This window comes from Carlito syrichta, unplaced genomic scaffold (genome assembly GCF_000164805.1).
Source record: "Carlito syrichta isolate Samal-C Ts95f unplaced genomic scaffold, Tarsius_syrichta-2.0.1 Scaffold135610, whole genome shotgun sequence".
NCBI lineage: Eukaryota > Metazoa > Chordata > Mammalia > Primates > Tarsiidae > Carlito > Carlito syrichta.
In genome coordinates this window covers 163,423-187,514 of record NW_007079706.1, presented here as the reverse complement: position 1 = coordinate 187,514, position 24,092 = coordinate 163,423, and the positions used below count along the sequence as shown (strand labels likewise).

Sequence of the window (24,092 nt, the reverse complement as noted above, 5' to 3'; positions counted from 1 at the left end):
CGTTTTAATATCCAAGATGGACATGTCATCTGGAGACAGTCATTAGTGTTAAGCTGAACTTCCGAATTGCTTTTGGTTGCCAACTTAAGTATTGTGTTCTAAGATTCTGGCATACTAGGAAGATACCGTTTGCCGTTTTTCATCTCTGATCCTTCCCCTACGATAAATTGGTTTGTGGTTTGTTGATAGCATCTTTGTGTGAGGACTGTTTTCTGCATTGCTTTTCAAAAATTCGGGGTTGAGTTTTTTTCTTTTGATTTGGTGTTTTGATTTGTTTTGATTTGTTTTGTTTGAGTTGGAGTCTCACTCTGTCGCCCAGACTGGAGTGCAGTGGCTACTCCCGGCCACTGCAGTCTCGACCTGCTGGGCTCTGGCGATCCTTCCACCTCAGCCTTCCGAGTAGCTGGAACTACAGGTGCACGCTACCATGCCCGGCTCATTTTGATTTATTGTAGAGATGAGGTCTCACCAAGTTGCCCAGGCGGGTCTCGAACCCGCGGGCTCAGGCAATTCACTTACCTTGGCCTCCCAAAGCGCGGGATTACAGGCTGAGCCACTGAGCCCAGCCGTTTTGATTTGTTGTTATTGTTTTTGATTCAGAATCTCACTCTGTCACCAGGGATGCAGTGGCATAGTCATGGCTACTGCAGCCACGACCTGCTGGGCTCAGGTGATCCTTCCACCTCAGCCTTCCAAGTAGCTGGCTACAGCCAGTGTCCCAGGGGAGGAAATAAGCATAACACCTCCTGGCTAGTTTTCTGACCTATTATGGAGACGAGGTCTTGCCAAATTACTCAGGCTAGTCTCAAACCCCTGAGGTTAGGCAATCCTCTAGCCTCTGCCTCCCAAAGTGCTGGCATTACAGGCATGAGCCATCACACCCAGCCCAATATAAAAATAATGATAATTATTGTTAATCATTTTTGAGTCGGAGTCTCATTCTGTCACCCAGGCTGGAGTGAAGTGATACTCTCACGGTCTCCGCAGCCTCAACCTGCTGGGCTCAAGTGATCCTTCTGCCTCAGCCTTCCAAGTAGCCAGACTTACAGGCATGCACCACCATGCCTGGCTAATTTTTTGATTTATAGTAGCGATGAATTCTCACCAAGTAGCCCAGGCTGGTCTCAAACACCTGAGCTCAGGCAATCCTTCTGCCTCATCCTCCCAAAATGCTGGGATTACAGGCGTGAGCCACCACACCTGGCCTATTTACTGTATATATTTTACTTTTTTTTTTTTTGAGTTGGAGCCTCACTCTGTCGCCCAGACTGGAGTGCAGTGGCCGCTCCCAGCCACCGCAGCCTCGACCTGCTGGGCTCCGGCGATTCTTCCGCCTTAGCCTTCCAAGTAGCTGGAATTACAGGCATACGCTACCATGCCCAGCTGGTTTTTTTTTTTTAATTTATTGTAGAGATGAGGTCTTGCTTCCCAGGCGGGTCTCGAACCTGCGAGCTCAGGCAATCCACTCACCTCAGCCTCCCAAAGATGCGGGATTACAGGCTGAGCCACCGAGCCCAGCTTATATTTTACTTTTTAAAAAACTTTAAAAATTTTTTTATTTTAGATTTGGGGGTACACATGCATATTCATTACATGGACATATTGTATAGTGGTGGGGACTGGGTCTCAGGTGGCTAAACTTTTAAAGATAGTTATTTTTTAAAAGTCACCCGTGGTTGTAAGATGTTAACGTTGTGAAAAACTGAGTGACGAGCACATAGGAATGCTCTGTAGTGTCTTTGCAACTCTTCTACACATCTAAATATATTTAAAAATAAAATTCTTGTTTAAAAGGACAAGGAGGAAGATCACTGTGTTCCTCTACAGACTTCTTCCCATGAAACCATTTCTACCTTCTAGTCTTGTGTCTTTGAAGTATTTTCCTCGCTCTCACTGGCTCTCACTCCTATTCTGCTGACCTCTTGATACCAACCACGATGCACCTGTCTTAGCCCTTGTCCCAGTCTTTATTGGGGTCAGACTGTTATTTCCTACTGAACATCAGCTGACAGATACTTACAAACATTCACAATAAGTCAGAGGGAAACTCCATGAACATATTGCTTTCAAGACTTTGATCAGCTGAGGCGAGTGGATTGCCTGAGCCCGCGTGTTCAAGACCCACCTGGGCAACTTGGTGAGACCTTGTCTCTACAATAAATCAAAAATTAGCCGGGCGTGGTAGCATGCACCTGTAGTTCTGGCTCCTTGGAAGGCTGAGGCGGAAGGATCACCGGAGCCCATCAGGTCAAGACTACGGTGGCCGGGAGTGTGCCACTGCACTCCAGACTCCAACTCAAAAAAAAAAAAGACTTTGAACAAGCTGTGTCTGCAAAAAGTACACTCAGAACCTTAAATTTCTGAAGCCTTCCCCCCCCCCCACAGTTTGTAGTTCAGGTAGAAGTATAGGTGAGCCCGCATTTTTGGTAAGCCTCTCAGCGGTTCTGATGTCCCGTAGAGCAGTTTCAGAAAGGCTCGTCTATGTGTGTGGGAATGGGACTTGATGGCTGAAGGAACTGGGAGACAACATGGTCAGGAGGCTACGGCCAGTGTCCCGGGGGAGGGAATAAGCCTTTGACGTATAATGAAAGCGGGGAGCAAGAAGGCAGGTGTAGAAACGCGCAGACGAGGCAAAATGCCCTGTTCAGAGCAGGCGGGAGGGGGAGCCTCGGGCAAGCTTCTAGTTCTTTTGAAGGACGAGTGAAGAAGGAGGCATGTTTTGCTGAGGTGGGATTTCTTGAGGTCAGGCTTGCTCTTTCTGCCTTTGACTCCTAGGTGACTGCCCTGCGTGCAGCTGTTCACTGCCTTCTGTGCCAGTTACCGTTCATGGTGCTGCACCCACAAAGATCACATTCAAGCAGGGGGGACACAGATAAATACATATCGTGCGTGTCGAGTAGATGAATTCATGAAGAGAGAGAGGGGCCGGAGAAGTGGTGGTAAGAGAGCCCTGAGGCTGCTCTTTAGATAGGACGGTCCTGACAGCTTCTCTGAGGAAGTTACAGTTGAGAGAGACCCGAACAAAATAAGGAAAGGACGAGCATGCAGGTATCTGTGGGAAAGGCATTCGAGCAGGAGGAACAGTAAAAATGAAGGCCCTTGTCAAGGGGTAGCAAAGAGGTCTGTGTTGCTGGAGCAGAGTGAGGAGGAGAGTGGAGGTGGTGAGAGGCCTGCACAGTCGGGGAGAAGCTGATGGGAACATATATTAGTAACACAGGAGCTTTCTGACAAAGTAGCCTGTGGCTGTGAAGAAAAATGGAAATTAGTGGAACGCTGGGGAGTTTTATTTCCCGCTAGCTATACTGGGGAGTGATACACTGTGAAATGTTTAAAAGAATGCTGACCCAGGCCGGGTGCAGTGGGCCACACCATAATCCCAGCACTCTGGGAAGCTGAGGCGGGAGGGTTGCTTGAGCCCAGGAGTTCAAGACCAGTCTGGGCAATACAGGGAGACCTCGTCTCTACCAAAATAATGAAAAAATTAACTGGACACGGTGGTGTACACCTATAGTCCCAGCTATTCTGGAGGCTGCAGTTGAAGGATTGCCTGAGCCCAGGAGGTGGAGGCTGTGGTGCACCATGATCGTACCACTGTACTCCAGCCTGGGTGACAGAGTGAGATCCTGACTCAAAAAAAAATATTGACCCAGAAGTGGGGAAATAGGGCAGTGTGGCTCCTCTGTGACACCCCTTTTGTCCAGATGACTCATTTTGTGGTTCATTCCTGGAAGTGCAGAGTTGCCGTCTTGTGGCACTCTTGGGGGCATGTGGGAGGCAACATTTACGAGGTCCTCAGGCATCTGCTGGGGCGTGATAGAGTCAGCTAAAGAGACATAAAGTTAGTATGACTTGACTGCCCTGGGGGATGTCACATCTCCCCCATCCCAACTGTGACCTCTCTTCTGAGCAGGGTTGGTTGCCATGGTCCCTGCTGCTTTTCTCTCTCACGTGTGAAACAAGCGCCTTCTATGTTCCTGGGGTCGCACCAATCAACTTCCACCAGAACAACCCTGTAGAAATCAAGGTAAGTGTGTTCCTGGACTGTTGATGCCTCTGTGCTAGGAGCCTGGGTAGAGAACTATGGTGAGCTGGTCGTGTCCATTCCAGACTGCAGAGAACAGAGAGTGGTGCCAAGTACCCTGGGGAGAGAAGCCTCACAGGCTGGAAGTGGAGTGCCCATGGGAGCCCCACATCCCAGACACTCTGCCTTGTTATCCTTCTCTCCTTGTGCCTCTGACTCTGGGTTCTCTCCCCATGCCAGGCTGTGTCTCTGGGTATGCCTGTGTTCATGCATACCTCTGTCCCTCCCCTCACTTTTGCTCTTGAGCATTCTCTGTCTCTCGTATGTTTGTATTCATCTTTCCTGCATCTTCTCTTGCTGTGCATCTCTTTGACCTCGCTGCTCCCCCTTTCATCAGCTCCATCCGCCTCTCTGTTCCAGGTTTCTCTGCATAGCTCACAGCATCTGCTCACGGTGTTCCTACATTGTGAGCGTCTCTCTTCCTTGGCAGTCAGACTTGCAGCTTGAAGAAGCAATCCTAAAAATAGCATTTATTGAGGATGATTTGCATGCAAGGCATTAATGCATAGCTTAGCTCAAGATGCCCCCAAGAGTCCTCTGGGGCTAATTCTATATGTTTTACAGATTTTACCTACACTTTACAGACGAGGAAACTGAGGCCAGGAAAGCAAGTCAGCACACCTAGGGACACAGAGCAAAGAAGACCTAGGATTAGTTCAGACCGTGTCTCTTAGCCGTGCAGCACCCTCTTTCCACTGCTGCTGCCATGAGCTCCCTCCAGAGCAGGGCTGCTGTGGCTTCCAGTCCTGCCTGGCTGAGGATGTGAAGGCGGAACCAGGAGTGGGGAGAGAGGGGGAGGGAAAAGCATGAAGGTGGGATTTATCTTTTGCAGTGATTGTCCGGAGAGTGTGTGCTAAGAAACACAAAATTGTTATCACAGACAATAACTTTATGGCCATTTTTCCTCAAGCAGTTCATGAAATGCTTAATAGAGGTTTTTAATCTCCTCAGTCTGACCTCCAGAAAACTCTCAAACCTGAAAAGTTTTTCCTCAGTTCATTGGAGGCAAGAGTTGTTCTGAACTGAGCACGAAGCTGTTTAGATACTTTTATTTTTTAATGTATTATTATTGTTATTATTAAAATCAGGGTCTTACTCTGTCACCCAGGCTGGAGTGCAGTGGCACAATCACAGCTTACCAGACTCAACCTTCTGGAGTCGGATGATCCTTCCACCTCAGCCTCCCAAGTAGCTGGGATTATAGGAGTATGCCACCATGTCCAGCTAATTTTTTCTATTTTTTGTAGAGATGAGGTCTCACTCTGTTGCCTAGGCTGGTCTCCAGCTCCCGGACTCACGCGATCCTCCTGCCTTGACCTTCCCAAGTACTGGGATTACAGGTGTGAGCCACCATGCCTGGCCTGTGTACTTTATTAATCCTACCTAGCATGACTACTTCTGCATGTCTCTGTAGAAATAGTCGTTGAATATGAGGTACTAGTCCAGACCTAGCCAGGGAATGTTTCAAAAACTCTGGCAGGAATACCACATTGCCCTTCAAAATCCAGAAAACTCCTAATTTCAAAGCAAGAGTTTTAAATAAGGGTTATAGACTTGGGTTCTAAAAATTATTTATACTTTTAGATGGTGTATAAGGAATGGTTATTAGTTCTTAAATAGTAAAGATATGGACTGAGTGTAGTGGCTCATGCCTGTAGTTCCAGAACTTTGGGAGGTCAAGGCAGGAGGCTCACTTGAGTGCAGGAGTTGGATGCCGGCCTGGGCAACATAGTGAGACCTTGGCTCTGTTTAAAAAAAAAAAAGTAAAGATAATTTTTGTTGCATTTAGATTAAGATGTTATTTTTTTGACATTTTCATGGGCTATATTTTTTCTGTAGTTTGGGGGTTTCCTGGGACTGCTGCCATTTCCAGACCTAGATTCTGTGTGCTTGTATCATTTCCTAAACATTCTCCTTCATTGTCTTTGTTTTGTTTTTGTTTTTGAGTCAGAGTCTCACTCTGTTGCCCAGGCTTAGTGTAGAGTACAGGGGGACTGTCCCGGCTCACCACAGCCTTGACCTCACAGACTCAGACAATCCCTCTGCCTCAGCCACCCAAGTTGCTGGGACTACAGATATGCGCCACCACTCATGGCTAATTTTTAAAGTTTCTTTGTAGAGACAAGGTCTCGCTATGTCGCCCAGGCTGCTCTTGAACTCCTGACCTCAAGCAATCCTTCCACCTCAGCCTCCCAAAGTGATGGTCTCATAGGTGTGAGCCACTGGCCTCCTCCTTCATTGTCTTAAACCTTTTTTTTTTTTTTTTAATTATTATTTTGACTTTTTTTTCCTTTCTTTTTTTGAGTTGGAGTCTCACTCTGTCGCCCAGACTGGAGTGCAGTGGCCGCTCCCGGCCACCGCAGCCTCGACCCGCTGGGCTTTGGCGATCCTTCCGCCTCAGCCTTCCAAGTAGCCAGAATTACAGGCATGTGCTACCACGTCTGGCTGTTTTTTTAATTTATTGTAGAGATGAGGTCTCGCTGCCCAAGCCGGTCTTAAACCCGCGGGCTCAGGCAATCCACTCACCTCAACCTCCCAAAGGCGCGGGATTACAGGCTGAGCCACCGAGCCCGGCTCTTTTTTTTTTGTTTTTTTTTGCTTTGTTTGTTTATTTTGCTTCCGAATTCTCCATTAAACTTTTTTTTCTTAAAAGTTGGAGTGTCACTCTTATCGCCCAGGCTGGAGTGCAGTGGCAAACTCATGGCCACTGCAGCCTCAACCAGCTGGGCTCAGGCAATCCTTCCACCTCAGCCTTCCAAGTAGCTGGAACTACAGGCACGTGCCACCATGCCCGGCTAATTTTTTGATTTATTGTAGAGATGAGGTCTCACTAAGTTGCCCAGGCTGGTCTCAAACTCGTGGACTCAGGCAATTCTCTCACCTTGGCCTCCCAAAGTGCTGGGATTACAGGTGTGAGCCACCATGCCCGGCCCTAAACTTTATTTTTTATTTTTTATTTTTTTGAGTTGGAGTATCACTCTGTCGCCCAGACTGGAGTACAGTGGCATGCTCCCGGCCACTGCAGCCTCGACCTGCTGGGCTCTGGTGATCCTTCTGCCTCAGCCTTCCAAGTAGCCGGAACTACAGGCGCACGCTACCACGCCCAGCTAATTTTTGATTTATTGTGGAGATGAGGTCTCACCAAGTTGCCCAGGCGGGTCTTGAACCCGCGGGCTCAGGCAATTCACTCACCTCGGCCTCCCAAAGTGCGGGATTACAGGCTGAGCCACTGAGCCTGGCTCTAAACTTTATTTTTAATGGCTTTACAGCATGTATTTGGATGACTATATAATAGCTTATTGAGCAATTTCTCATTGTAGAAGGTTTTGGTTGTTTTTCATTTTTCCTTCTTTCATTCAGCAAACACTTAATGAGCACCTACTTTGTGCCTAGCTCTAAGGCACAGGGGTTACAGGTGACCAAGTCACATATGGGCCTTGCTTTCAGGGAGCTTAAGTCTTAGATTCTAGTTGGTGGAACCTGATTTAAGGAAATAATAATAATTACATTTTATCAGACATGCTATGAAGGAAACAGTGTGGGAGTTGAGAACTTTCGAGCATTCTTCAGATCTGCTAGTTAGAGAAGGACTCCAGGTGAGCGACTGAGAGCTGAGAGCTGATGTGAGGAGCAGCTGGATATGCACGGGGAGGGAAGAAAAAGCAGCAAGCTCGAGGCTGTTTCTAACATTTTTTTCTCATTTAGAGTGATTTCCTTAGGAAAAATGCAAAAAAGTGAAATTATTGTGTCAGATGATAGCAGCGTTCTTTTTTTTTGAGTTGGAGTCTCACTCTGTCGCCCAGACTCAAGTGGAGTGGCCGCTCCCAGCCACTGCAGCCCCGACCGGCTGGACTCCGGCGATCCTTCCGCCTCAGCCTTCCAAGCTGGAACTACAGGCGCACGCTACCACGCCTGGCTAATTTTTGATTTATTGTAGAGATGAGGTCTCGCCTGCCCAGGCGGGTCTCGAACCCGCGGGCTCAGGCAATCCACTCACCTCAGCCTCCCAAAGGCGCGGGATTACAGGCTGAGCCACCGAGCCTGGCGATAGCAGCGTTCTTAAGACTCTCATTATATATTGGATTTGGTTGTGATTTTTAAACTAAATCTGTAATGCAGTCTAATGAAATGTGAATTAATTTAGAATTGCAGGCAGTACAGTAAATGTATGTAGACCATGGTCGTGCCTGCTATAACGCGTTTGCCTGGTAGAACTAAGGGTGTGTGGATGAGGAAATCACTGAAACAGTCGTCTTGGTTTCTCTTGGACGGTAGAACAGCAGGCTCTTTCTCCCTTCAGGCTGTGAAGCTCACCAGCTCCCGAACCCAGCTCCCTTACGAATACTACTCACTGCCCTTCTGCCAGCCCAGAAAAATCACCTACAAGGCAGAGAATCTGGGTAAGTTCTCTCACACTGCTGTCAACCTGTCCCCAGGAGGAATGCAGCATGATCTGTACAACTGTGCTAGTAGTTGACCTTGCTGTATGCCAGACACTCCTCTACCTGCTTGCTTGTTTCATCCTCTCAGCAGCCTGGGCATAGTCGCTGTGTTGACTCCTATTTTGCAAGTTAGGTGCCCTGCCTCTGGTTACATTGTCAGTTGGTGGCTAAGTGGACTTTGGTCCATATAGTCAGTCTCCAGAGTTGAAACTTCGGCTTCTACTCAGACCAGCTTTGCCTGGACTCTAGCTGTCTCCTCCTCTCTTGTGTTGGAAATGAGCCATTCCCACCCAGTATATCCTCTTCCGTGGTTTAATTTTAATTTCTAAACCTCAAGAAGTGACACCACCCTACTTGACTTGTGGCCCTGTTCCTCTCTCTATAGTCCCTCTCCTCGAGCAGGACCCTGTGACTGGAGAAGTAGGCAATAGGACAGGGTGTAGAGGACCGAGCCCAGGAGTTCAGCATTACTACAACTGCAACTCTATCCCTGTCTTCTCAGCTCTGTCACCTGTAAAATGCCCTTTCAGCAGTGGGTTCTAGAGACGTCCTGCTGTGTCCTTGCCCATCCCCGGGCACTCCAGCCCTGGGTTTTGCAGGCTCGCGTTGCCAGACTTTCCAACAGGGCAGAGGGGAAGGAGGCCTTCGTCCAGGCCCCTCTTCCCCTGCTTCCCCTTCCACTACACCATGGTGCCTCATCCACACTCAGAGCACCACTTTCCAGTGCTAGCCCCTACAGCGGGGCAGCTCATGGTCCCGCTGCTGGCCACTGTGTACCCATAGCTCACAGGTCATTTCTGCTCTGGCCTCTCCTCTCACCGTAAATCTTGACATCCATCTGCCCGCTTGAGATACCAAAACTGAAAGTGCCTTTGATCTACATTACTGCTCTATTTCCTACCTGGAACCTGGTGGTAGAAACCTCAGCATCTTCCTGACATGCACCACTCCTCACTCACCCCTGCGTCCATCCAGTCAGCACAGGGCTCCCAGACTCTCCTCCACCCTTACCTCCCTTTACTCTGGCCTCCAGCATCACTCACGGTGTGCCAGCCAGTTCCATGCAGCCTCCGTTTTCTTCACAAGACAGCCAGAGGGACCTTTCTGTAGCCAGGCTCAGATAACGTCTTCCCCTAATCTTCATTGGCCCTTGCTGCTTTCTAGATGAGGATCCAACTATGTGTGGCCCACAGGCCCTGAAGTCTACCTCCCTTGGCCATCTCTTCAGCTCATCCGAGTCACTGTCCTGAGCTGTCTGCATTATAGCCACACAGGCCTCTCAGGTTTACAGCTTCCCTACCCTCAAGGGGCCTTTGCACATACTGTCCCTTCTTGCCCCATCTCTTGGTCTAGTTAACTTCTCTCTCCCTTTAGTGCTCTCTTCAAGTGCCACTTCCTTACAGAAACTTGCCTAAACCAACTCCCCTATGTCTCTAGCAGGTTATGTCATATACTCTTGCTCTGCTGAATATTCAGTCAAAGTCTGTCTTCCCACTTGACTGTAAGCTCTCTGAGTATGTTGTTCCACTGTGTCTTCAGAGCCCAGCACATAGCCAGTACCCAGGATGTGTTTATGAATGAATGTCTTGACGACTAAGTAGGGGGTTTGTCAAGCATTGTCTTGCTGTGGACAAGTGTTAGACCAGATGTGAATGGAAGTGTTAGTCCTTCCTGTGGGCTGCAGTCAGGCTCCTTCGTCTTGCCCCAGTTTCACATTATCACAGTAGAATCGGATCAGTTGTTGAGCTGCTCAGCATGAAAGCCCCATTGGGTTTAGTGACAGTCCCTAACTGCTCAGCACCTGTCAACCTGCTGACATCTGGCAGCAGGTTACTGTGAGGCAGCAGGCACACACAAAGCATGCTGCTTCATCCTGTCAAAAGGTGTTTTTATCGTGCTGGATGTCACCCCACCTCCCTACCTGAACCAGGATCTGAAGAGATAAATAGGAGCAGTTTGCCCCTAAAGTACTCCTAGGCAGGAGGGGATCTGGAAACAGAAACCAATCAGCACAGTGCCCCAGGTAGCATCCCTGACGTCTATGAGGTGCTGAGGATAGAGATAGCTGCGGCCCACCCACTCTCTGCCCGGTGCTGTACTCAGGTTAACTACTTTATTTCTCATCATAACCCATGAGGTAGATGCTATTATTATCCCATGTTACGGATGAGGACTTTGAGGCCCTGTGAGACTGAGTGACTTACCAAGACTGCCAGGCAAGTGAGTGGCAGAGGCAGGATCAGTAGCAGGCAGTCTGGAGTCAGACCCTTCTCTCTGCACTGCCCAGTGCTGCCTCCACACAGAGGGAGGTCAGAGGAGGGAGTGACTCGCCTTTCTGAAGGAGCCAGGAAGGGCTTCCTAGAGAGGAGTGGAAGCTGAGCTTGCAGCCAGACGCATGGGCCAGGGAATGGCACTCCAGGCCGAGGAAGTGCCTGAGGCCCAGAGGCATGGAGGGGTATGATGTTTGGAAGAGTATAGTTTGATGAGCACTTTGGGGTCTGGTGGCACGAGAGTACAGAGGAGGAAGGTGACAGGTGAGGGTGAGCTGGGCCTGAATGGATAGGGAAGGGTGTTGATTGCCAGGCTGGGGCACTGCTGAAGTCCTTGGAAGTCCATTCTGCCTTGCAGTCCTGTGTTCTCTGTGACTCTGTGACCTCAGCAACCTCAAGGCGGAAGCTCTGAGCTCCATCTGTCTCTCTTATGGCAGGAGAGGTGCTGAGAGGGGACCGGATTGTCAACACCCCTTTCCAGGTTCTCATGAACAGCGAGAAGAAGTGTGAAGTTCTGTGCAGCCGGTCCAATAATCCAATGACCCTGACTGTGGAGCAGAGCCGACTGGTGGCAGAGCGGATCACAGAAGACTACTATGTCCACCTGTAAGTTGTCCTCTGCTCCCTGCTGGCCTCGCTTTCACACTGGGAGGGTGCTAACAGGAAAGGCAGTCCAGGGGGACTGAGCAGGCCTTGGGTTCCAGCATTGCCGACAACCTGCCTGTGGCCACCCGGCTGGAGCTCTACTCCAACCGAGACAGCGAAGACAAAAAGAAGGAAAAGGATGTGCAGTTTGAACATGGCTACCGGCTCGGCTTCACAGATGTCAACAAGGTGAGTGTCTTTGTTGTGCTCACAGGGCTGGGGAGCCGTGCCTCACAAGTCACCAGCACTTGGGGCCCTGAGAAGAGGGAGACATTCAGCTCTAGGCCCATAGCACAGGAATGGTGGGGATCAGCCAAGGCAGTTTTTCCGCGTCCCTGGGAATGACAGTCTGTTCAGTTTCTGAGTGCTCTGGATAAGGCCCTGGTAAATGCCACAAGGAGGTGAAGGCAAAGTCCCTAAAATGTCAGCTTCCATTTTTATAGGATTTAAAAAACAAAACCTGGAACTTCATCAGTCTGTAAGAGAGAGGGCTGAGTAGTGGCCAAGACGCATAGGCTCCCTGGGTTTAAGTCTTGCCTCTGCCACTTACTGGTGCTTACCGGTGTCTGAGTGACCTTGACCCTGTGATTTCTTAGCTGTAAAGTGTCTATGATGATAATAGCTGCCCTCTGGGGATGTTATTCAGAGTAAATTTGATCATCTGTGTGAGGACTTCACAGCACAGCCCCTGAGAATAGACTGATAATGACAACATTTAGAACCATCATTCTCTTGACTTACCTTTCTGACTTTCTAAACTGGACATATATTACTTAGGGAATAAAAGAAACATTTCTTTTGAGAAACAACCCCTGTCTTCAAAAGGTTTGTGTCCTAACAATGAAGATAATTGACAGTGTCAGACTCGGAATCTTTTTTTTTTTTTTGAGTTGGTGTCTTGCTCTGTCACTCAGGCTAGAGTGCATTGGCATGCTCACAGCCACTGCAGCCTTGACCTGCTGGACTCAGGTGATCCTTCTGCCTCAACCTTCCAAGTTGCTGGAACTATAGGCATGCTCCACCATGCCCAACTAAGTTTTTGATTTATTGCTGAGTCAAGGTCTCACCAGGTTTCTCAGGCTGGTCTCGAGCCCATGGGCTCAGGCAGTCCTCTTGCCTCTGCCTTCCAAAGTGCTGGGATTACAGGCATGAGCCATTGTGCCCAGCTGAGGCCCTGAATCTTAAGGTCCATTTGCCTTCTACTGATTGTCAGTGCCCGAGGAGTTCAGTGGGAGCTCGGTGTGCACTCAGGTTGTCACAAGGAGGTGGGCTTTGAAAAATAGGTCGCCTTTTGCTGAGTGAAGCTGGGGATGGCTTTCTAGTTGGAGTGAGTGCCATAAACAGAGATGCAGGGTAGGGACTGTTCATGGGAGTACAGAGTGCTGGGTGGCCAGGTAAAGTAATGTGACTTAGAAGATAATAACCAGGTGTATCAGGGTTAGATGGTAAAAGACCTTGAATACCAGGCTAAGAAAATTGGGCTTTTATCTGATAAGCCCCAGAGAGCTCTTGGGAGTTTCCAAGCAGAGGAGTGTAGTGATGAGAAGAGTATTTGGAAGATTGGTACAACCAGGCATACTAAACGAAGAGAGGTACCTGATAACCTGGTGGTCTTCCTGAGTGGGTTTCTGGTTATTTCTTGGCTTCTAGCCGTCTTGTTCTTTCTGTTGCTCTATTTTAGATCTACCTGCACAATCACCTCTCGTTTATCCTTTACTACCATCGGGAGGACATGGAAGAGGACCAGGAGCACACATACCGTGTCGTCCGCTTCGAGGTGATTCCCCAGAGCATCAGGCTGGAGGGTGAGTGGGGAGGTATGATGATTAGAGGGGCAGGGCTGGAGGGGCCTGACTTCCACACCCAGGATTTCTCATGCTTCTCACTCCTGAGCTGGCTGATGGGCTCGGGTGTGGCGTAGGGTTCCAGCCAAGGTAGGGTCCCAGTATTCCCATTAGAGAAGGTAGAGGTAAGGGGAGAGCTGACATCTGGGTTGCCGACTGGGCACCTGATGAGTGTACCCTCAGCGGCAGCACCAGGAGGTGTGTGGCGATTACAGATGAGGAAACAGAGACTTAGAGAGATGAGAGTTGCCTGAACCGAGCTGCAAGTTGGCACTTCGTTGGGCCTCACAGGAACCAGCCCGCTCACCCTGGGCTGAAGCAGAGGGGCAACGGTCCAGACAGAGTTGTGGGCAGTGAGTTTCTTTGTTTCTCTGCCTCTGTGTGATTAGCATAGACCAAAACCTGCCCAGAGTCAACACTTATCAGGAGTTTGAGAGCCCAACCAATCCTGTAGGGCTGCCTGGGACAGGCTTTACCTGTCAACCCCTCGATCACCATGCATGCTTTTTACTGAAGCACAGGCCTGCCTTTTGTCTATGGTGGTGGCCTTCTGGGGTTTTTTTTTAAGCTGTGAAATCCAGGGGGGATGACTAAACGCCTGTAACCCCAGCCACTTTGGGAGGCTGAGGCAAGAGGATTGCCTAAGCCCACCGGTTCGAGACCAGCCTGGGCAACATGGCGAGACCTTGTCTCCACAGTAAATCAAAAAATTAGCCAGACATGGTGGCTCATGCCTGTAGTTCCAGCTACCTTGAAGACTGAGCCAGAAGGATTGCCTGAGCCCAGCAGGTTGAGGCTACAGTGAGCATGCCACTGCACACCAGCCTGGGCGACAGAGTGAGACTCTGACTCAAAGAAAAAAAAAAAAGCTGTGGAACCTGATTTTCAAACAAAATCTACACAAGTCCCAAGCACAGACCCTGTACTCTAAGCTCGCCACACTGCATCTCCTGCTGCGAGTGTTCGGAGCACAGTACTGTGTTTATGTGTGATTGTCTTGAGTCATCTTCTACCCCACTGGCTTTTCGAGCTGGAGTCTCTGTCTCTTGTTCCCACCATATTTGTCTCCAGCACTCAGCATAGTACCTGGCACGTACTTGGTCTGTTAGTTTGATGAATAGCCAGATGACAGGTAAACAAATGAGTAAGTGAAGAGAGAGATCATCTCAGTGATTGGATTACAAAGTGCAGGGGCTTTGGGGATGGACTAAACCAATGAGTGAACATCGTGGGACCATTGTGTTGTGTGTTGAATGGGACTGACTGAATGAGGGAGTGAATGTTTGAATTGAGTGAAGGGGCTGGGCCTAGTGGCTCACACCTGTAATCTCAGCACTTTGGGAGAATCACTTGAGGCCAGGAGTTCAAGACCAGCCTGGGCAACATAAGAAGACCCCCGTCTCTACAAGAAAATCAAAAAATTAGCCAGGTGTAGTGGTACATGCCTGTGAACCCAACTACTCTGGAGGCTGAGGCGAGAGAATTGCGTGAACCCAAGAGTTTGAGGCTGCAGTGAGCCATGATCACACCACTGTGCTCCAGCCTGGGTGACAGAGTGAGACCCTATCTCCAGAAAAAAAAAAAAAGGAGGGAGTCTCATGCTCACATCCTCCCCCAGCTCCATCTCTCATCCTCCTGTCCCACCCCCTCTCTGCAGCCCCCAAGGTCAGGGCTCCAGGGAATATAATTCTTTTTTTTTGAGTTAGAGTCTCACTCGGTCGCCCAGACTGGAGTGCAGTGGCCACTTTCGGCTACCGCAGCCTCGCCTCCTGGGCTCTGGCGATCCTTCCACCTCAGCCTTCCAAGTAGCCGGAATTACAGGCATGTGCTACCACGCCCAGCTGATTTTTTTTTTGGATTTATTGTAGAGATGAGGTCTCGCTGCCCAGGCAGGTCTCAAACCCGCAGGCTCAGGCAATCCACTCACCTCAGCCTCCCAAAGGCATGGGATTACAGCCTGAGCCACCGAGCCCGGCTGGAACATAATTCTTAAAACCCACTGTAGCCCACTGGGCTCCCAACCTCCACTCTGACCTGTAGGCTGAGTACAGCAGGAAGCCTCAGGGGCACCCCTGGAACAGCCCTTGGTAGTGGCCCTGGTCACTGCAGGAGCTGACCGAGTCTCTGTCTCTCTCAGACCTCAGAGTGGATGAGAAGGGCTCCTGCACCCTGCCCGAGGGCTCCAGCTCCTCACCCCAAGAGATCGACCCTGCCAAGGAGAACCAGCTATACTTCACCTACTCCGTGCACTGGGAGGTGAGGAAGGCTGGAGCTCCTGGGTGGTGAGGGGATGAGGGGCTCTTGGGCAGAAGGCTGACTCTGATCCAAGTGCTTCCTCGCACCTGCCAGGAAAGCGATATCAAATGGGCCTCGCGCTGGGACACCTACCTGACCATGAGTGACGTGCAGATCCACTGGTTTTCCATCATTAACTCTGTCGTGGTGGTCTTTTTCCTGTCAGGTGAGAGGTCTGGGGGCTGATGGGTGGAGATGACAAGTGGGGATTGAGGGTCTGGGCGGTACATCACCATGAGGGACGTCTGGTGTTCTCAGGCCAGTGTGAGTCAAAAATAGGACATGAGGCCAGACGCAGCAGCTCATGCCTGTCATCCCAGCACTTGGGGAGACTGGATGGGAGGATCATTTGACTCCAGGCATTCAAGACCAGCCTTGGCAACATAGCAAGCCCTCATTTCTAAAAAAAAATCCAAAAATTAACCAGGTGTGGTGTTATACACTTTTAGACCCAGCTACTCGGGAGGCTGAGGTGGAAGGATCCCCTGGGACCAGTAGTTCAAGGCTTCGGTAAGCCATGAGTGTGCCACTGCACTCCAGTCTGAGCAACAGAATGAGATCTGACTCAAAAAAAAAAGAAAAAAAAGCCCAGACATCAGGGCTCTGCTAGGTGTCCGGTGTACATAGGGAAACAAGTTCTCGCTCAGTTTCTAGAGAGCTCTACAACTCTGGAGAGCTCACTAGTGGAAGACAGATATACCCATTCATGCACACATTCATTGATTAATTCAATAAGACTTTGTTGTTGCTCATTCTGTGCCAGAATCTATGCCCGGTGTTGGGGATTTGGTGGTAAGCCAGCCCACCCAGCCTCTGCCCTCTCAGAGTCTGTATTCCAGTGATGGGGAAAACAAAAAAGCAAGTAGGTAGTGGAGTTCCAGACAGTGATGAGTGCTATTAAGCTGATAACAGGATGACCAGATATATGACAGCCAGGGCAAGTGTGAAGGCTACTTTGGGGAAATCTCTGAAAATAGGAGGAGCCATCATTCAGAGACCTGAGGAGGGACTGCCAGTGAAGTCATGGCCCTGCAGTGAGATGAGCTTGGCAGGAGATCAGGAGGCAAGAGGGTGGTGGGCAGAAGCAGAATGACACTGACAGTTTCAGTATCAAATGAGAAGTGAGAGCTGGCTACTGTTTCTTAAACAGTTACCAAGTGACCAGCTGCTGTTTTACACACTTTAAAATATCTCGGGCCTTGGGGCCCCATGAGCTAAGTGGAAAAACGCTACGTGAGCTCAGGGTCATACACCCCATTTTCTTGGCCACCTCATTGTTGCCTAGAGAGAGAACAGAGAAGTACAAATGGTGTTAGCAGGGAGCATCTCTGTATAGTTTGGGGTGTTGAGCAGTGCAGATACCAGGGGAGTTGTGAAGCATAAGTAGGAGTTCAGCATGGCATGATGGGACATTCTGGGCAAGTGAATAGCCAGAGCAGAGGTGTGGAGGTGAGGTGATGGGGCTGTGAACTGATAACTAAACGCAGCGGATAACCAGAGATAGAGGGAGAGGCTAGCCTGAAGGAGTTGACTCTGGAAGTCAGTAGGCCCTCACCTCGAGAGAGCTGGGATGCTTTTCTCCCTGGAATGAAAGACTGGGTCCTGTGGCTGCTGCCAGCTACCCAGCAGCCCCTTTCCCTTCTTCCTCCCCTGAGAGTGACCCTCTGGCACTCTTCCCTGAGTGGCTGGAGTGGAGCTCTGCCCAGAAGAGGACTTGAGGAGGCTGCATCCTGTTGCCACAAGCCACCCATGGCAGCTGTTACACAGCTGGAAGCACCAAGTCCAGGAGGGCACGGAGCACAGAAGGTGGTGGTTTCGCCAGCTCCTCCTCCTCACCCCGTCTGTTTCAGGCATCCTGAGCATGATTATCATTCGGACCCTCCGGAAGGACATCGCCAACTATAACAAGGAGGATGACATTGTACGAGGTCTTGGCTGGGGAGGGAGGGACTTGGAGAGGGAGGGTAGTCTAGCGTAGGGCTCGGGGCCTACCAGAGAGGAGGGGTGTGTGTGTGTGTGTGTACATGTGCATGTGATCATTCACAGGGGAAACCTCAAAAATACTGAGAAGGACATTAGGCGTGATGGCTCATGCCTGTAATCCCACCACTTTGGGAGGCCAAGGCAGAAGGATAGCTTGAGACCAGGAGTTTGAGACCAGCCTGGGCAACATAATGAGACCCTGTCCCTAAAAAAAGTTTAAAAAAAAAGAAAAATAGGGAAACCCCTTTGGATCCCCTCCACTGAGGGAACTTTTCTGTCCTCTCAATAAATACTGCTTTCTCAAAAAGAAAAAAGAAAAATACTGAAAGGGAGGGGAAAAATTGAACTTGCCCAAAGTGATGAGGATGGGGCTTTCTCATTTCAGAGAAAGGAGTAATGGAAGAAGTTACAGAAAGATTGATGTATTTGACATTCAAAAGAAATTTTTTTTTTTTTTTGAGTCGGAGTCTCACTCTGTTGCCCAGACTGGAGTGCAGTGGCCCCTCCCAGCCACCGCAGCCTCACCTGCTGGGCTCCAGTGATCCTTCCACCTCAGCCTTCTGAGTAGCCAGAATTACAGACAAGCGCTACCACACCCAGCTGATTTTTTGATTTATTGTAGAGATGAGGTCTCACTGCCCAGGTGGGTCTCGAACCCGCGGGCTCAGGCAATCCATTTACCTCAGCCTCCCAAAGGCGCAGGATTACAGGCTGAGCCACCGAACCCAGCTTCAAAAATTTTTTAACTATTCTGCATGTCAGATACATAAAATAGAAAAATAAAGTGGTAAAACAATATTTGCAACAAATTTGAAAAAAAGTGGTACAGTAGAAAGCATTTGTATAAAATCTCTTTTAAAAACCTAAAATACCTAATGTAATGATGAACTAGGAAATTTACAGACAAGAAACTGCGCATAGACAATAAGCATGTGAAAAACTGTTTTTACCTCAGGAATGACCCCAAGAATGCAGGTTCAAACAGTCATAAGAAGATAGTTCTGACCAGGCACAGTGGCTCACGCCTGTTATCCCAGCACTTTGGGAGGCGGAGACAAGAGGATTGCCTGAGCGCAGGGGGTTGTAACCAGCCTGGACAACTTAGGGAGACCTTGTCTCTACAGTAAATTAAAAAATCAGCCGGGCATGATGGCACATGGCTGTGGTTCCAGCTACTTGGAAGGCTGAGGCGGTAGAATCACCTGAGCCCAGCAGATTAAGGCTGCGGTGGCTATGAGCGTGCCACTGCACTCTAGCCTGAACGACAGAGTGAGACTCCAACTCAAAAAAAAAAAAAGATAGTTCTTAGCCCTCAACTAGCCCAAAGCTTGTTGGCAAGATTAACGTGAGACAGGCATCTTCCCATACCACCCATGGAAATATAAATTGGCAGTCTTCTGAAAAGTGTGCCAGGTACGGTGTGCAGTGGCTCACACCTGCAATTTCAGCACTCTGGGCGGCTGAGATGGGAGGATTGCTTGAGCCCAGGAGTTTAAGACCAGACTAGGCAACGTGGCAAGACCTCGTCTCTACCCCAAAAAAAGAAAAATATCAAAATATTAACCAGGCATGGTGGTAAACACCTGTAGTCCCAGCTACGCAGGAGACTGAGGTGGAAGGATTGCCTGAGCCCAGGAGGTCAAGGCTATGGTGGGCCATGACCATGCCACTGTACATCAGCCTGGGCAGCAGAGTGAAACCCCCAACTCGAAAAACAAACTCGCTTTTATACAGAAATTCTTCTAGAATTTTCCTAAGGAAAGATGAAAAAAAATACAAAGACTTGGTCTAGAAATACTACAGCTTTGAAATACAATGTCAAAGATTATTTATTGACATGAGGTAATGCTTACAATCAAATATCAACTAAAAATAATGAAATACATAGTATGACCCTAATTACATTGTTTAAGACGTACATATACATATATACATGCATAGAAGACTGAAGAAAATCTATCAAGACAGTGATATCTTTAAGTGGGCATATAAATCTTTTATATCTTTCTGTTTAAACTTTTTCTGTAATAAACATTTATTGCTTTTTGTTCATTTGAATGTCTAATTTTTAATTTTTTTATTACACAAATAAGGATCCATATTTCTTGTATTTATTTTGAGTTGGAGTCTCATTCTGTTGCCTGGTCTGGAGTACAGTGGCACACTTAGGGCTACCTCAGCCTCAACCTGCTGGACTCAAGTGTTCCTTCCTCCTCAGTCTTCCAAGTAGCTAGGACTTAGGTGTGTGCCACCATGCCTGACTAATTTTTTTATTTTGTTGTAGAGACATGGTCTCACCATGTTGCCCAGGCTGGTCCTGAACTCCTGGGCTCAGGCAATCCTCTCGCCTTGGCCTCCCAAAGTGCTGGTATTGCAGGTGTGAGCCACCATACCTGGCCCATATTTCTTTTATAATAAAAAATAAATAAGTTGGCCAGGTATGGTGGCTTATCCTCCAGCACTTTGGGAGGCCAAGGCAAGAGGATTACCTGAGCCCAGGGGTTCAAGAGCAGCCTGGGCAACTTGGTGAGACTTCGTCTCTACAATAAATCAAAAAATAAGCTGGACTTGGTGGCATGTGCCTATAGGTCACCTACTTGGAAGGCTGAGGCAGAAGGATCGCCTAAGCCCAGCAGGTCTTGAGTGTGTCACTGCACTCCAGCCTGGGCGAAAGAGTGAGATTCTGAATAGATAGGTAGGTAGGTAGGTGCACTCCAGCCTGGGTGAAAGAGTGAGACTCAGTTGATAGATAGATAGGTGGGTAGGTGGGTAGGTAGGTAGGAAGGTAGGTAGAAAGATAGAAAGTTACTTCTAAATCTCCCACCCAAGAGCTATTACAGTTAACAGTCTAGTGTGTCCATGTATCTACATTATTTTCCCATGCCCTAGGTTTGTGGAATTGGGAGGTTTTCTTTTTATGCAGCTACAGGCATGTTTGTGGCCCCCTTTTCCCATCGACAGTTCATGGAGAAGCACTTCCTCATATTACTTTTGCAGTGCTAAGTCAGGGCAGAGCAGAGCTGGTTGACATCTGAAGGGCGCTCAGCCAGGGTTGGGGCCTGGGTCCCTGGGGTGGGCCCCACAGGAGCTGCTTTCATCCTCAAGAACCAGCCTCTCTCTTGGGTCTTTGCTGTAGGAAGATACCATGGAGGAGTCTGGGTGGAAGCTGGTGCATGGTGACGTCTTCAGGCCCCCCCAGTATCCCATGATCCTCAGCTCCCTGTTGGGCTCAGGCATCCAGCTCTTCTGTATGATCCTCATCGTCATCTGTGAGTAGGCCCGCAGGACTGGGTGTGGGGCCTGGCTCTGAGACCTGGTGCCTCTTCTGTGCGCCTCAGGAAGAGAATGGTGGGCTTCCCTCCCTAGAGAAGGGGGTCACGCTCTTGGCACCAGGTGGGCATCCCTCCCTGCTGCAGCCCTACCATGTTCACTCCATCAGCGAAGCCACACATCGCTGCTGTGAGGTTGGTCCCCTTTCATAGTCAGAGGTTGAGTGGTTTACCCAAAGTCAGTAGCAGGATTGTAATCGGGTCTTTTTTCTTTAACAAAAAACCCCCTCTCATTTAAGTAGTTTAGACAGCTCTGGAGTCAGTTTGCCTATCTTTATATCTCAGCCTCATGCCTCCAAGCCTTGTGACCTTGCACAAGACAGTTGATCTCTGTGAGCCTCAGTTTCCTTGTTTGAAAAATGGGGAACCTAAGCTCCACCTTGCAGAACTGAGGAGGCAGATTCTGTGAACTGGCATTCATAAAGCTCTTGGCTCTGTGCGTGGCGCCCTGCAAGCGCTCTGTGGCCTGGAAGATTGGCCCAGCCAAGGCCTAGCACCTGCTTCACACCTGAACCCCAGCTGAGGCCCAGCCTTCTGCAGAGGGGAAGGTCCCAGTTCAAAAGGGAGCCTCATCTAGCCCATCCGCCAGGGTCCTGTCAGCCTGCCCGAGGTGGGGGCTGGGGACTGAGAGGGCCTGGCAATCAGCCACCCTGCTTTTCTCTGCCCTCCTCCCTCCACAGTCGTGGCCATGCTTGGGATGCTGTCGCCCTCCAGCCGGGGAGCTCTCATGACTACAGCCTGCTTCCTCTTCATGTTTATGGGGTAGGTGTGTCTGAGTGGGTCCCCGCGGGTGACTCAGGCCCCCCGCTGCAGCTAACAGTCCCCTTGGTGTGGCCCCTGCTGTCTCCCCACAGGGTGTTCGGTGGATTTTCTGCCGGCCGTCTGTACCGCACTCTGAAAGGCCACAGGTGGAAGAAAGGAGCCTTTTGTGTAAGTGTCCTAAACCTTCCCTGTTGGTGAGGAGCTGAGGAGCTTCCGCAGGCGCTCCCAGGAAAAACATAGGCAGTCCCTTGGGGGGATTTCAGGCCAGATGCTGAGTGGCAGCGTGTCATGCAGCAGGCGGACCATGGCCCAGAGGTCAAGAATATGGGGCTCTTACCCACAGGCTTGTAGCAGGACCTCTTAGGACCTCAGCTGCCCTGTCTGTGGATTTAAATTTGGGTAATTTTTAGCCTACATTATCTATGGCTCAAGCAAGAGAAGAAATAGGGATTTAGAATGGCAGGATTTAGAGTAGCAGGGCGCTGTGAGAACACCCTGGCCAACAGGAAGGAGGGACCTGCCCGCGAAGGCAGAAGAGGCTAGGTCCCCGTTACCATCGCCTGTTTGCAGGCTTGATCACCTCCCGTCCTCTCCACTGAGGACGGTGCCTGCCCTTCCACGTCCTCCTGGAGTTACGTTAGGAGAGATCTTGGCAACAGAAAAGATTGTAGGCACCGGAGGGGGTCTGGGGTCGACCTCGCCTCCCAGGGAGCCCTGGCCCCTTCTTCTAGAGCAAGTGAGTCTGGTAAGAGGACTGGGAACCCTTGGGTGCCCACACTCAGAAAAGCATTGTGAAGAAGCATTGTGAAGCCATTCTCACAGCCAGCAAGGGCTCAAGAGGAGCTCAGGCTGTTGGCGCTGCCTGTTACACTTCTGACGCTTAGTGTGCTCTCAGTGAAGCAACGCAGTGCTCATGATCATTCTGGAAGGTGGAGAGGGAGCTTCCTAAATTTTTAAAAATGTATTTTACAATTTAATAAATAGCTCTCCAAGCCGGGCTCAGTGGTTCAGCCTGTAATCTCGCACTTTGGGAGGCTGAGGTGAGTGAATTGCCTGAGCCCGCGGGTTCGAGACCCGCCTGGGTAACTTGGCGAGACCTCATCTCTACAATAAATAAAAAAATTAGCCGGACGTGGTAGTGCGCGCCTGTAGTTCCAGCTACTTGGAAGGCTGAGGCAGAAGGATTGCCGGAACCCAGCAGGTCAAGGTTGTGGTGGCCGGGAGCGGCCACTGCACTCCAGTCTGGGCGACAGAGTGAGACTCCAACTCAAAAAATAAAATAAAATAAAATAAAATAAAAAAATAAATAAATAGCTCTCCTGGTGATTGCACACACATAAGGCTGTTTGGCAGTATTCAGAAACATCCCAGTAATGGTGTCTGTCCCGATTAGTGTGTAGTCTTCAGTAATTATAAGTTACTTGTATGAAACTGCTGTCAAACCAGTAAGACTACATTTGTGCATCCTTCATTTTCAGAATTGTTGATCACCTGGGCATATTTCTCCCAAATAACCTTGCCTCTTCCCCCATGACAGCAACTTTGATTGTATATGTGCAGTTGTGATTAATGGGGTGAGGGATTCTTCACAGTAAGCATTGTCAGGTAGAAGGTGACTGTTGGTTCAGGCTGTGTTGCACAGGCTTTCTTGAAACGACAGCCACTGGCTAATGAATCTTTCACATTGAGGTGGTTTCTCATCAAACCATCTCCCACAAAGCCGACTTTAGTAACCATCCTCTGTTAAACGTGTGGATAGATAAGCAAATGAACAAAGGTACTGACTGTCCTCTGCCATGCCTTCTTCTTTTTCTTTCCTGCTCCAACAACTTTTGATACTTTGGAGTGTTTTCCTGGGCACAAACTTTGGATAGAGAGGGTTCCCATCTCTTGATTTTTCTTTTGTTTTTGTTTACTAATTGGAAGGTGCTGCAGCTCAGGGCTGTCCCTCTCTGTCCAGCAGATGGACAGATGCTGCTCCCTGTGGAGTTACCATCATTCTTTTCTTGCTATTTCTTTTTCATATATCTTGGTCACCACCTTCATTTGTATTTTCTCCGGATGGCACTGTCTATAGTAGAACTAGGCCTTTAGACTCTTCATCTTTGCCTTCCTTGAACATTCATGGGCTTCTTGAAGCAACATCCACAGCATTTATAGTGTAATCTAGTATACTCAAATATGTGGCATGGTGATGGGCAGAGAGCCTCTGGGTGCGAAGAAGCTCTCAATTTTCATGAATCATACATAAACCTGTGAGCTAACTTCACACAGGCTGTGACAGGAAAAGGCTGCTTTTTTCCCCTGAATTCTTGATGATGCAAGCATTTTTCTCAGGCTACTGTGTGCCAAGAACCAGGGCTCTCTAGTAAAATCCATCACTCCCCACCCCCATATTCCCACCCCCAACCCCCGCAAGGTCTCCCTCCAGATGTTCAGCA

At 49.3% G+C, this 24,092-nt stretch overlaps 1 protein-coding gene across 2 annotated transcripts in view; it reads left to right on the top strand.

Moving 5' to 3' along the window:
* The first annotated feature begins 3,906 nt into the window (after nt 1-3,906).
* The window catches only part of TM9SF4 (transmembrane 9 superfamily member 4), a 31,663-nt gene continuing 11,477 nt past the window's right edge, over nt 3,907-24,092 (top strand). The window contains exons 1-11 of one of the 2 annotated variants that reach the window (XM_008049443.2): nt 3,907-4,024; nt 8,382-8,481; nt 11,231-11,399; nt 11,498-11,627; nt 13,120-13,243; nt 15,420-15,538; nt 15,632-15,743; nt 17,428-17,498; nt 20,697-20,829; nt 21,570-21,651; nt 21,744-21,819. In XM_008049443.2, the coding sequence (XP_008047634.1) occupies nt 11,281-11,399; nt 11,498-11,627; nt 13,120-13,243; nt 15,420-15,538; nt 15,632-15,743; nt 17,428-17,498; nt 20,697-20,829; nt 21,570-21,651; nt 21,744-21,819 (966 nt within the window). In that variant the 5' untranslated portion in view covers nt 3,907-4,024; nt 8,382-8,481; nt 11,231-11,280. Of the gene's footprint in view, nt 4,025-8,381; nt 8,482-11,206; nt 11,400-11,497; nt 11,628-13,119; nt 13,244-15,419; nt 15,539-15,631; nt 15,744-17,427; nt 17,499-20,696; nt 20,830-21,569; nt 21,652-21,743; nt 21,820-24,092 lie in introns of those variants that run through there. The other variant, XM_021708240.1, reaches the window with a different exon arrangement.